General features: G+C 39.1%; 1 protein-coding gene across 2 annotated transcripts in view; it reads right to left on the bottom strand.

Moving 5' to 3' along the window:
* The window catches only part of ALKBH4 (alkB homolog 4, lysine demethylase), a 76012-nt gene that overhangs the window by 30739 nt on the left and 31048 nt on the right, over positions 1-14225 (bottom strand). The window contains exon 2 of one of the 2 annotated variants that reach the window (XM_044053856.1): positions 1250-1444. The exons of the other annotated variant lie outside the window; for it this stretch is intronic. Within the exon in view, the coding sequence (XP_043909791.1) occupies positions 1250-1444 (195 nt within the window). The remainder of the gene's footprint in view (positions 1-1249; positions 1445-14225) is intronic. 2 annotated transcript variants of the gene reach the window in all.

Consider the following 14225-nt stretch of genomic DNA (forward strand, 5'->3'; position numbering starts at 1 on the left):
ATAAATCATTTCAAAACTTTTCCCACCTTTAATGTGACCTATAACCTGTACAATTCAATTGAAAAACAAAGACATCTTTTAGGGGAAAAATATATTTTATATCACAAAAACTGGCATTTTAACAGGGGTGTGTAAACTTTTTATAGTGTGTGTCTGTCTGTGTGACTGTCTGTGTAGGTTCACTACTAAATCTCAAAAGCCCAAATTCCTGAATCCCAAAATCCTGAGACCAAAATCTTGAAATTTCAAAATACTGAAAACTCATAATACTGAGTCTCATAATATCGAAAAAACACACGGCAGCAACACTTACTATATTCCAGCAGGAGTACATGCAGAAACATATTACTCTTCTCCAACTAGAAGCAGGGGGACAAGCCTCCCTTGCTACTTAAATACATCAACTCAGAGATCACACTCGACAGAACAAAATGGCAAACATACCATGAGATGCTTAATGACTGCCTGTTGTAACCTTAGACATGTTCCCTTCTAATTTGCTAGACTACAACATAACTCATCTTAATATTCTGAAGTGTGATCTTGGAGATGATACATTTAAGTAGCAGGGAGATGTGGGGTCCACAGCCCCCCACATGGGAGGTGCAGGGGGGTTTGCCCCCCTGCTTATAGTTGGAGAAGAGTAATACGGTTTGTCTTATTTGTTTTTGTATGTTTCCTTTTTCTCTAGTACTGTGTGGCGTCAGTGTTAGTATATTTAAGTCAGTAAGGTTTGGGGGTGCAAGGGCTTTCCTATTCCCATTCTTTCCTATTATCACTAATGCAAAGAAGGATCCTTTAGACCAAACATGCCAACCCAGTCGACAAAATGAACAAATTACAATTCCACTTTCTACTTTACAAAAAGGAAAATATTTAATTTTTAGATCTAGAGCTACAGACAGATGAAAACACATACAGCCATTCTCTGAACATGCTGCTGTCTCAGAGTGATCTCTACACTAATGGCCGATGTTCCCACTGTCCTTAAGTTATATTAAACACTGAGCAATCAGCACTGCACTGTTCACATCTACTTATACTTTAATGCTTGTGTTAATATAGTAAGAATACTGGACACACAGCCCCTTTCAAGGATGACTAGGGTACAACATCTAGTGGAGTTGCAGGCACGCTGAGGCTATGGAGAATCAGATCCAGAAAGGAGCGTTAAACAAATGCAACAAAAATCCTGCAGATTCAGTTAACCTAAAAGATATAGCCTTGCATTCTGAAATTCTCTTGCTACCTGTTTCCTCCGGCCAGACTGTGATGGCTTCCACTCACTGTCATCCATTAGTGTCACTAGCTCCGATTCTTCATCCACACTCACAAATTCTTCCAAAAGGAACACACCCGGAAAAGAAAAAGCCCATCTAGAAAGTTCTTGATGCTTTCCAATAGCCAGTTTTGTTAAAGGGTTGTAAATGAAGTGATATTTTTCCTGTTAAAAATGAAATACGTAAATGGTTGTTATGGACTGAAAAATTCAGTTACTACCATCCTCACACTTCATAGGACAACCTCTGAGATACTAAATACACTGTCAAAATTTTGTATGTATGATTTAATTTTAAGGTATTAACAATTAAGCCACCATTTCAACAATACAGCATATTAGGAGTATACTAATGTCAATTCTTGGAAATCTTTAATACTAACATTATTTCAGTAACTTTTTTAACCCCTATCCCCAAACTCTTTGGGACCTGTCCAATGGCTCTTCTACCTGCATGCAGTCAGTTCATTCTTTCCGACAGTGATAGGCCTCAATTGACCTATGGTGTGACTCAGATCAAATTACACAAGTCAGGAACTGTACTGTACTGTGCTGAGGCATTTCCCAGGTTAGACGGGAGTCCTATGGCCCATTCATTCCTGCTTAAAAATCCTCTCAGAGCACTTGTCCCCCCCCCCCCGAAGACAAGGAGAGGAGTTGGTGTTAGGAAGGTAGGCCATCTTCATGTCCCAAGGAACGGCCTACTCATAGGAAGTTACTAGGCTAGTGGCCCTGGGGCCCTTACATGGCTAGCGAAGAGTTTATCCCCAAAAAAGAAACCTCAGTCAGCACCTGTCAATGAGGGACAAAGGTTGAACACCTGGGACAAATCTGTGGTTTCCATCCATTCATCAAGCTGTGCTTAAAGAGGATCAGCAAGGTATTCTGACATGTATGGGAAGTCTATTCCAGAGACAGGGCAGCCTCTGGGAGACAAACATCTCTCCAGCAGGTTTTGTTGATGTCACATATTAGATTTATGCCTACTGAGCGGGTAATGAGAGAGACGTTAGACTTACGGATATGGAGCATCTCTAGTACGGCAGGGTCCGATATTGCCTTGTAGGAGAGACACAGATCACCTTTCAGCAATCTGTATGATACCAAGCAGAATTATGGTGATTTGAGGCTGTCCACATAGGACAGGTGTTGGAGGCAAAGGATTCTCTTTGTCAGGTATTTCTGTGGCCTTTCCAGTTGGTGCAGGTGTTTATTGAGGTACATACTAAATGGGGTTTTACACTCAATTACAGGTCTAATGAGGGAGGAGTACAGAGAGGTAATAATCTCCTTTTTTCTGGATGTAATCCCTTTACTTATAAGATGATCCAAGTAAAAGACTTTTCTGACCACTGCTGTCACATGATGGTTGAATGCGAGATTGCTGTCAACTTGGAATACCCAGGTCTCTCACCACAAGTTGTGTGCTTAGAGGCTTGTCGATGTGGCAATCAGTAGGGCCCATGTTTTTGCCAAATGGTATGATAATACATTTTTTTTGTGTTGAACTTAAGACCATGACTGTAGCTGTGAGACCCTCTTGCAGTATGTTAACATCATTTGGGGAGTCAATGACAGCACCCAACTTGGTCAGCCACAGGCTCTTTTTGTCTTTGCCTGGACCTCTGAGAAGTAGATGCCAAACAGTAGGGGTCCCAGGATAGATCCCTGGGGAACACCACTAGTGACAGGTTTGTTGTCAGAGTTGGTGGCGCTTATTTGACCTTCTGGATCTTATCTGTGAGCCAGTTGGCCACCCACCTGACGAAACAGGTATTAACAACAGGTTGTGTTAGTTTTTCGATAATGCCCGAGTGGGGGATTGTGTCAAAGGCCTCGGCCAAGTCAAGGTAAGCTGTATGTACTGATTTTTCCCTTATCCAGGGCCTTGGCAACAGTCTTAAAGAAGTCAACCAGGTTCAACAGGCAAGATCTGTCCCTGACGAATTTGAATTGGGTGGGGTCAAGTCCTTGGAGATTGCCTATGTCCTTGTTTATGAGATCCATAATAATGCATATGTCCTAGTTTATGTGATCCATAATAATACACGCCATGGCTTTACAGATCAGACTTGTCAAGCTAATGGGGTGATAGTTTCCGGGGTCAGTATTGGCACCACCCTTGTGCAAGGGAATGACAATGGCAGTTCTCCACTCTGCTGGAATGACACCTGTGTGGCTGAATAGGGTGCTCAACGGCAAAGCTAATTCTTGCAGGAGATGGTGCAGAACACAGCCTGGGATACTATCAGGTCCCATGGAAGCGGTGTTAGTTGCCTTAGATAGGGCCTTTAATACTTGCTCTACAGAGATGTGAGATGTGGTATTGCAGATGTCGACTGGGACTTTGGGGGGGGGGCGATGGGGGGTGAAGTTTGCACTGAACCTATCAGCTAGCAGGTTGGCCAAGTCGACATCCCTTCAACAGTCAGCTGCTGACTCACAGATGCTGCCTGCTCAGGAAGCAGCCGCATGCATGTTTCCATACATACCTCTCCCTTTCCCTGGCAATGCGACAGACGGAGCTTCTCACTGCCAGTGTGAACCAACCTAGCCATTACAAGCAGGTGATACATCCAGCCACTGCAAGGTGACACCAATGATGCAGGCCTAACAGCCTCCCATCCACACAGATGAACTAGCTGATGTTGCCAACACAAGCTCATCCTTCCCCACTTAACAGCTTTTGTTTTCATAAAAAAGTGAGCTACTAAGACAGAACTTATTTCACCGACGGCACAAAAGGTGGGCAGAAAGCCAGTATTACCAAAATATGGTTTTACTGGCCAAGTCGACCACCTAAAAAACATTTTATACATACCAGCTAAAAAATTGCAGGAAAATGGATAGGAGAATAAAGATAAAAAACAATCACATATTTCCACAATGAAAACATCATTTTCAGAAATGAGATGTCCAGAAATTGAGATATACGACAACATCCAACAAAGGGTTTCAACAGAGATATAATCACAAATATCTATGTTTTATTTTCATTACAGACAATGGTGATTGCCCATTAGTTTTCAAATGACACAATGGGAACAACAAAGAAGACTTCAAGAATGTGAGGTAGAAGTAGATGAGAATTCTTCTTGCAATATGAGAAAGATAGAGTTTTGGTAGAAGCTTCAGTTTTATAGTGCAACTGCATGACACTATGGAATACTATAAATAGTTTTTAATTTTATTTAATTTGTTTCTTTGTTGACTAGTTTAGTTCCAATAGGCTCGTAGCCATTTTTTTTAGGGGAGACCCTAAATGGTATTGACACAAGGGGAAATTTGGCCAGGGCATTAGGGAACATCCCCTACTTTAACAGGGGAAGGAATAAAAAAGATAAATGAGAAAGCATGGAATGAAGGAAAGATTACTAATACACTTATGGAAATTATGAGGATATTTAAAAAAAATCTGGTCTGAATAGTGGATATTACAAGAGGAAAAAATATATATATATTTGCAGTGGCAATATGATGTGAGGAAAGTAAAGAAAAATATAAAAACAAAGATGCGCTGAAAGATCTAGAATGTAATGACAGAAAGTACTTCCACAAAAAGAATTATATGAAAGAAATCAAGAAAAAAATACAAGAATTATAAGCAAAAATATTATTACAAGGAAAAAGTAACAAGGTAAGCAGATTAGTAAAGAAAGATCAGTGTAATAACAGAAATAAAAAATGTAAAACAGAAAGAAAGATTATGAATACTGTAGCACAAAATGTACAAGACGTTTAAAGAAATAAAAAGGTAGTGAAAAAAATATGGGAAGCAAAAAAAATGTTAAAAAGAGAATAAGGATTTGGAAAAGGAGATTTCATCAAATGAGCTAGTTAAGTATTAGGACAAGTAAATATAGATGAGGCAGCAGAATTAGATGGAATAGTATATGAAATGTATAAAAAATTAAGGGATTGGCAAAAATATATTTTTAAAGATTTTGAGTGAATGGTAAAATGAAGATTTTATGTATAAAAAGAGTTATGTAGTGGAATACTTAAATTCACTTGGAAGAAAGAAGAGAGACAAACTGGAGATTGATAATATTGAATAATGATTACAAGATCTTTGTGAAAACAAAAGAGAGATTTAAAACTAAAATGGAAAAAAGCATGGAAGACTGTATATAAAGGGGAAGGGTTGTCAAGAATTATTGACAGTTAAAGAGAAACTGTGGATGATATTATGAATAGAAAAGAAGCGAAAATCATGACAGGAGACCTTAATAAGGCATTTGATACAAATGAACAGGAAATTTTACAGGTAATAATGAAAGAATATAAGTGAGAAAGTTAGGAAATTATGTACAGCAACGTATAGTAATAAGAAAGAAAATATACTTGCAAATGGCTGGTTAAGCCAAGAGGTAGATATGAAGAGTGGTATAAGACAGGGATGTCCAGTGAGTTGTATACTCTTTCCATTGGTTATGAATGTGATAGTATGGGAAATAAATCACAAAATACAAAAGGCGGGGTATAAAACACCTGAAGGGTTAAGATTTCCAGTTCTGTTAATACATGCATAGGACATTATAAAAAATGCAAAAACAAAATTGGATTAAAAAGTAATTCATTTGCATAAACAAGTGTCTACATGTGATAGGGAAAGCTTTAAATAAAGAGAAAAGTAAAGATTTAGGTGATGTAGTAAAGATCGCGAGTATATATTTTACAACGAATGAAATTTCTGTGTTAGGTTTATATTTATTCCCAAATTTTATAAGCAGAATTCAAAGAGAAAAAAAAAGAACTTACACTAACCTGTCTTTTTTTGAGAACCTATAAATTATCATTCAGAAAAAAATGCTTATTTGATAAATTCTGTACCGATGGGAAAAAGGCATACTTAGCAACACTATTTATGTTGTCAACAGTATTTAGAAAGGAATTATTGCAGATATTTTCTTCTCATTAATATGGAGATCTTGACTAAACTCAGCAAAAGAAGAGTTTTGTATGTAAAGAGGAAGAAGGTTTAAGGTTTATTAACCCAAAGTGTTAAAGTGGATAAATGAAAAAGATGAGAGATTAGTTGTAAAACTGTATAAATATGCTAAATTTGGGGGAATGATAAAAAGAGTAAAAGGGAAAGTGTATAAATGACGAACTAAAATGTTACCAAGAAAAAAATATTTTGTGGAAAATAAAAAGCAATGACAGAAAAAGAGAAGTGTGGTTTAAGAATGTGACGAAAAACTTTACTATGCAAGACCATGGGAAAATCTAACAGATGAAAAATTAAAGCTACAAAAGAACTACACACCATTTACTGCTTATTGTTAATCAGAAAGTAGAATGTCAAGAGTTTTTTGTGGAGACTGGTAACAGACAAATTGCCAGCAAAAAGAAATATGCCATATAAAAGAAAAGTGACAGAATATGCTTACATCGTCAAGAAGCAAAAACTATGGGACCTGTGTTTTTTTAATGTAAAATACTAAAAAAAAGTTATGTGGAAATCTATGTAAAGAAGTTTTTTCCTAAGATATTAAAAAAGTGGATAAAATAAACATGGATATTATTAAAAATGCTTATTATAAGAACAGAAGTAAAAACAAAAAAAAAAAAAAAAAAAAAAAATAGTTAAAGTCCGTATCCCTTCAGAAATTGGTATTTACGCAGCTGATGATATTTAACAATGCATACTATACTCGTCTCACTTTGCACAAATTTGATGCGAAGAATTCACCCATATGCCCACATTGCTTTGATCAGACAGCAGATTTGCTTCACATGTTCTGGAGTTGTAAGTGCATTTATAAATTGTGGAATTCATTAAAATTGCAGTTACAAAAAATGGGTTACCAAAATTCAACACTCTCTTGGGAGTTCATGATTCTTCATATTCCCCCGGAGAATCTAAATAAATCAAAAACTATTGTAATTATGAATATTTGCCTATTAATGAAATTATATATAGCCACAAATTGGTTGAACCCAGCCCAGACATCGTGGGAAAATTTCAGATTGTTGGCAATAAAACACATCTTAGCGCATAAACTGTTAATTAGTGATCACAAGAAAAATATCAACAACATAAAAATCTGGGAGCAAATTTTTAATATTATTTTGGCTTAAGAGGTTACTATCCACTTTTTCCTGGGAACCAGAACATAGTCTAAATCAACCTTAGATTAGATAGAAAATGTACAGAAAAGACAGATTGTTGGCTTGGATTTGTTAATGTTGAATTTTTTTTTTTTTTTATTATTTTCCTTTTGATTGTTAGTGCTGTACCTTTGATCAATACATGAGGTTGATATATATGTGAAATTAACCAATGGAAGCATTTTGTATATATTGTATATAATGTGTGAATTTGTAATATGGTTGTGAAAAATAATAAAAAATGACTATTGAAAAGAACAGAAGTCAAAATATGTTAAAAATAGATATTTTATGTTATACGGAATGAAACAATAAAAATTATATTTAATGGTAAATGGACTTTAACAACAATATTAAATAAAAGTATACCGTGGTTAAAGAAAAAGGAGTGGGGGGTCTAACAGATGAAAAATTGAGTATGATTGTAAAGGAAACTATGAATATGTATAAACAGATTTGTATATCTATATATTTGTAAATATGTTGTAAATTGTACATAGGACCCTATTTTAATAGGTGCAGTGGGATCTTTTACATTCACCTTAACTACCACAAACTCTAGCAGATGGGGCCTCAGTTGAACATCTCATGCCGAAGATGGCACATTAAGTGCAGCACCCCCCTTGTGCTTGACTGCAGTATCAGCAATCGATCTACCTGGTGTGGGAATAGAAGCTGCAGCTTTCTGCACCAATGGCATGTTACCTGTTGCACCACTGAAACTACTTTTATCTTCGTTATGATCACTACAATTGTTAATCACAGACAAATAAGCATAGTTGCTCAACCTCCCTAACAATGTTTGAGACATAAAAGTGTGAGAAGAGTTTGGAAGCTGCCCTAATACTACTATATCACTGATTTTTTAACAAAATCATGCAACCTACTTAATTTGGATTACAGTATCTTTAATGTACCAAGACAACATTTTGCAGCTTACAGTTAGCACAAATCAAGAGTAAATTTGGGAAAAAGAAACACGGACAGATTTTAAAGGAAAGTCTATTAAATGACTCAGCACTGTTACTTTAAGAGCAGAAGAAAACACCTTAAATGTTATGTTTAAGTGGTGTCAGACTATGGAGATATACATTTCATTGTGGGAACAAGATAACAACTGAAGAATTACGCTGGTAAGACAGTCCCCTATCATGACATACAAGAAATTAAAACCAACAGTAATTCTGGTGCATATGAAAGGAGCCACTTTCTGTAAAGTCAGTTCCTGACTCATATCATCTACTTAGAGGCGATCTCTGCTTGACTTACAAAGCCATGTCTGACCCAGGTCTGTTAGAAATGCTACATCTAATTAAATCCCAATCCCTCCGCACCACATGCTCCAGAGACCTCAGCCTCATTACCACAATCAACAGAACATGCTGGAGGGACAGGCTCATAACCCAGAGACTGCCCATGCTATGGAATAAACTTCCCATACATGTCAAGCAGAGCACCTCACTGTCCCTCTTCAAGAGGAATCTTGATGAGTGGATGGGAAATAGAAAGTTCACCCCAGGGATCACTCCAGTGGCTCTACTCGACATAGGCACTGGGAACTAAGTTTGGGTGGCACGATGCCACGGTAATCCTATGGGCTAGGCTTATAAAGGCTCCAGGGCCATTAGCCTAGTACACACCCATGAACCGGAATCGAATTTCCCCTTTTATGTGGTCTGGAACTGTAGTATAATGTGTTTAACACACTGTTAATAATGACGACAAAGACAGAATATGTGGACCAACGTCATAAAAGCAAACATCCTGAATCCATTTGCCTTTCCTTTCTTTGGAGACATTTTTCTTTCTGCTGTTAAATGTTTTTTTCCCCCTCTTTTTTGTTGGAATCTTACATTATACTGCAAGGTTCCGTTAGAATTTTGCATGTCCTACCTAGTGTGACATTTACACAGAACAATGTTCATCACATGGGCTTGACAAAAAATTGTATCCTTTTTCTTTAAGAGGCTACTGACTGTTTTGCTAGGTTTGACTCCTTGATTTGTTCTTTTCACATTATTCCAACAAATCACAATGCCCTTCCTCAAAATGGAGTTTGCGGAATGGCATAGTGAAAGCAAATAGCCAAAATTGCATACATCAAGCTCAATACATAGACTGCCTTTTCTTTGTAAAGACATACAGTACAATTCTCGTGACATTTTCCTCATTTTAATATCCACTGCTGATAACCTCCCCAATTTTCCCACCATCAGATCTAGCATCCTGATATTCCTATTTTTGACTGAAACTGGCACACCTGCACAAACTTCATAGCCAAAAAAATTATTTCTTTTCTTCACAAACTTTTAGACTTTTTTTTTTGCTTAAAAATCTCACAATCAAAATACAAAATTTACTGTCACCTTTGTATACCAATACATAAAAACCTTCATTTAATACCATTCAAATCAACACATTGTGGTATTCTTTTCCTTTTAACTTAATCTGCTATACCCTATAATCAAGATTCCAACCCCCAAAGTTTGCGGTCATCTCCCTCAGCTTGTCAGAAACTTTTTTTTTTTTTTTTTTTTTTTAAATTCCAACTTCTGTGTTTTGCTGTTACTAAACTCATGTATGTACACCATGTCCTGCTCATTCCCTTCTCCACCCTCAGTGCTCACTGCCACTGATGTTTCCCCTTCCTCCTCATCTCCTCCCTCAATACTGCTTTCTCATGCTTCATAACATCTAACCCCATCACGACTAACCCATACAATGTCCCTTTTTTGTGACATCTTATGCATTTTATTTTACACTGTTTTACAGTATGTGCACCTTCTCCAAACTATAAACACCTGTGCATTATTCCCTTTTATTAAAGGTTTAGATGAACCACAAAATGATTTAGACTGGCCCCAGTAATTTACTTCCCTTCTGATTATAGCATTCGATGTGTGAATGTTAGCACTGAATACTTCCGACGACACCTACACCTCTCATCAACATCTGTCCATAATTACAATTGCCTCTCATTTAGCACAGGCTTTACCTCATATTTCATGACATTTTACTTGAAATTACTGCATCCTATTATCTTCTTAAAATGCAGCACATCTAAAATGCATAATTCATTTTCATTCTTTATTCTGGAAACAGTCTTTCATCTTAATCTGCACTAGAACAGGTAGCTTACATCCTTCTAGGTTGGGAACTGCTGATTGAGGGCTCAGTGTCTGTTATTCTAAAAGTGTATTAATTCTGGTTTAAGCACTTGGGCTTTCAGGCCAGTTATTTTACATTAAGAGGGTTCGTGGTCTGCACTCTTGTGGGAGGAGAGGCTGGACTCTGCCCTTCTGAGCTGGGAGGAGGCTGGACTCTGCCCTTCTGAGCTGGGAATTTCTGGTTAAAGGCTTATAGTGCATGCATATCTGAACTGCTTCTTACTGAAGTTGGTGCGCCTTGTTTGCTGTGGCATAGACTGGATTCGGGCCTGCTGGATCTAGCGTTGTTTGTGTAACTTGAGCACTAATCCAGACATTCTCTAAAGTATTCAATTGTATTTATTACTGCTTGGTTGTAACTTGATTAAAGTGTAGCTATCATTCTAAGTCTTTTGGATTAAGCACTTGGGCTTCAGACCAGTTGTTTTACATTAGGAAGGTTTGTGGCAAGCACTGTGGTGGCAGGACAGGTAGCTTTCATCCTTCTAAGTTGGGAACTGCTGATTGAGGGCCCAGTGTCCAAGTGTATTAGTTCTGGTTTAGGCACTTGGGCTTCAGGCCAGTTAGTTATTTTACATTAAGAAGGTTCGTGGTCTGCACTCTTGTGGGAGAAGAGGCTGGACTCTGCCCTTCTGAGCTGGGAATTTCTGGTTAAAGGTTTATAGTGCGTGAATATTTGAACTGTATCTTACTGAAATTGGTACACCTTGTTTGCTCTAGCATAGACTAGATCCAGGCCTGCTGAATCTAGCTTTGTTTATATGCTGCTTGTTTGTTTGCTTGTTATTTCCCTGGAAGCTAATTCCACCTAATACGCGGCTTCTCAGTGCTTCTGTGGATCACTAGTGATATCTGCATTGCTTACTGTACTTATTTCCTTGTTTCACTTGAAAGAAAGTTACTGTTTGTCATTTTTGCATTTAGTTACTTGTAACACATTGCACTCAAGTTACCTGTCACTTGCTCACTAAAGCAATTATATATGTCAGCACTAAAAATTAAAAGCACTACACCCTCACTCCCCACTGGCCCTCGTTTTCAATTATTAAGGAATTCCCAATATTATTCTAGCATGTCCAAAGGTCAGTTGTCAATCTCCTCTCCGGTCTAGCTGGTGAATCTGGGAATCTTGAGGCAATGTTATAACTGCCTCATGTACACAGACAACCCTCTCCTCCTCCCACATAACACAAATACATGAGAGAGATGCAGCTATTTAGCCAAACTGGAGGCTGAGCTCTCTCAACTCAGGACTGGCAAGACCAGACAGGAGGAGAAGGCAACTACACACACCACAAAACCAGCCTCACATAATGCTACCACACCACTGAATCAAACACAAACACACAAAGACATACTCGGAGGCTCTGAGTAAAAATTTACCTAAACAGCAGAGGCCTCCAAAGCAGACACCCAAACAACTGCTACCTCAAGACACCCCACAAGCAACACATAAACCACAAAAGCAGTGTGCAAAGCAGTCACAGCCCTTAAGGCCAAATACAACACCAAACATACTTGTCATAGGTGACTCCATAGTCAGACACACTGACGTCCCACTCACCAGGCTGAACAAGGAGAGGGTCACAGTAAGCTGCCTATCGGGCGCTAGAATCCGCCACATAACACAAGCACTGGTCACTCCATGGCAAGTACAAATATGACACAGTCATTGTCCATGCTGGTGTGAAGACCTGAGACGTACCTCCCTGGACTACATGAAAAGAGACAGAGGAGCTCTCTGATTATGTAGCCCAGGCAGGTATGACCCTAACCCTGAGCAGTATCCTTCCTTCACCAAGAATGATGCCACAATATAGAGACAAGATGATCAGCTTTAACAATTGGCTTAATGTCTGGTGTCATTCAAAGGGGATCCAGTGTCTGTCTGCCTGGGATGACATGCTTGACAAGCCACGCTGCTTAAGGACGGCTTGCACCTGTCACCCCTGGGATTCCGGATATTGGCTAAGGCTCTTGCCACCCCATTGTGCCTTTTTAGGCAAGGCTCAAATTCTAAACCTACCACCCTAGAAAACAAAAATGGAAAGAAACTGAGGGTAATACTGCTCAATGCCAGAAGTCTAAATCTAAAATGCACGACTCGAGGCCCTTCTCAGTATGGAGAACATAGATGTCTGTGCTGTAACTGAAACCTGGTTCAAGGCTCCTGAGAGCACCCGGCACTATTAGGTTTTACCTCATATCATGCGTTCCGGCCCCAAAACCCGGACCACACCACAAAAGGAGGGGGTGTATCCATATTCATAATGGATACACACACTTCCAGGTTGGATGCAACGCACGAAGCATCGATTACCATCCAGGTGCAACTAACCATAGGCAAAACTGCTCTACAAATTGTAGCATGCTACAGGCCACCCTCTCAAACTCAGGAACCCCACACAGCCTTCCTGAAGACACTAGAGGGTATAAATGTATCTCCAAACACCATCATATTGGGTGACTTCAACTACCCGAATATAGACTGGGAACATTACTCAAGCCCTAACTTTCTAGCTCAACGGTTCCTGGAGTTCATAAATTCAAATGCCATGGAACAGCTAGTCACTGTTCCCACGAGAGGAGAAAATATACTAGATCTCATTATCACAAACATGGGGACAAAATGCTCCACACGGAGTATATCCCTCATTGGTGAGATCTGATCATAAACTAATCTCACTGGAAATCCACATCCCGCCCCACCCCAAACAAAAAGACCACAGTGAAGAACTTCTCTAAAGCAAACTTCACACTACTCAAGACTGGTGTGGTATCCTTCAAGGCCCCTGAGACAGTGGAAGCCACAACCCAAGCTGCGGAAGCCCTTACAAATGCCTTCTATGAACACCTCCAAGACTGCATGGATCAGGCAATCCCAAATAAAACCAAGACTCTTTCCACAAAGGGCAAACGTCCAGTCTGGTGGACCCCAGCCATTAACAAACTTTACAATAAGAGGAGAAAGCTATTACATGATAGAACAAAATCCATAAAAGGGAAGTCACCCCTGATCATTATTAGTAAAAAAATACGAGCACTCATAAAATCAACTAAGGCCAATTTTGAGAGAAAAATTGCCATGGATTCAAAGGACAATCATAAGGCCTTTTTCAGCTATGTTAGGAACCTGGGTGGAAACTCCCAGATATGCTCAGAATTAGTCCAAAATGATACAAAAATCACTGAACCCACAGACATTGCCAACATACTGGCAGACAGGTTCAGTGCAAACTTCACCCCCTATCCCCCCCCTAAAGGAGAGATAACTATCCCAGCGGGTGTAGCCTCCCAGACATCTCAAATGCGCAGGTGAAAGCTGCTCTCTAAAGCTAAAAACACAGCATCAATGGGACCGGATGGTGTCCCCGGCTGTGTGCTACACGAAGCTAAATGAGGAATTAAACCCGCCATAAGGCAGCTGTTTAATCTCAGCCTTACCACAGGATACGTGCCCAAGGGTGGCGACGGCAACTGTGGTCCCACTCCACAAAGGCGGTGCCTCTACGGACCCTGGTAATTACGCCCCATAAGCTTAACAAGTCTAGTCTGCAAAGCTATGGAGAGGATCATAATGGAGCTCATAAACAAAGATACAGGGGACTGGCAGACATTGGACCCGACCCAGTTTGGCTTCGTCAAGGGAAGATCATGCCTTGACT

The sequence above is a fragment of the Protopterus annectens genome, chromosome 13.part0, assembly GCF_019279795.1.
Source record: "Protopterus annectens isolate FY-2018-M chromosome 13.part0, PAN1.0, whole genome shotgun sequence".
NCBI lineage: Eukaryota > Metazoa > Chordata > Ceratodontiformes > Protopteridae > Protopterus > Protopterus annectens.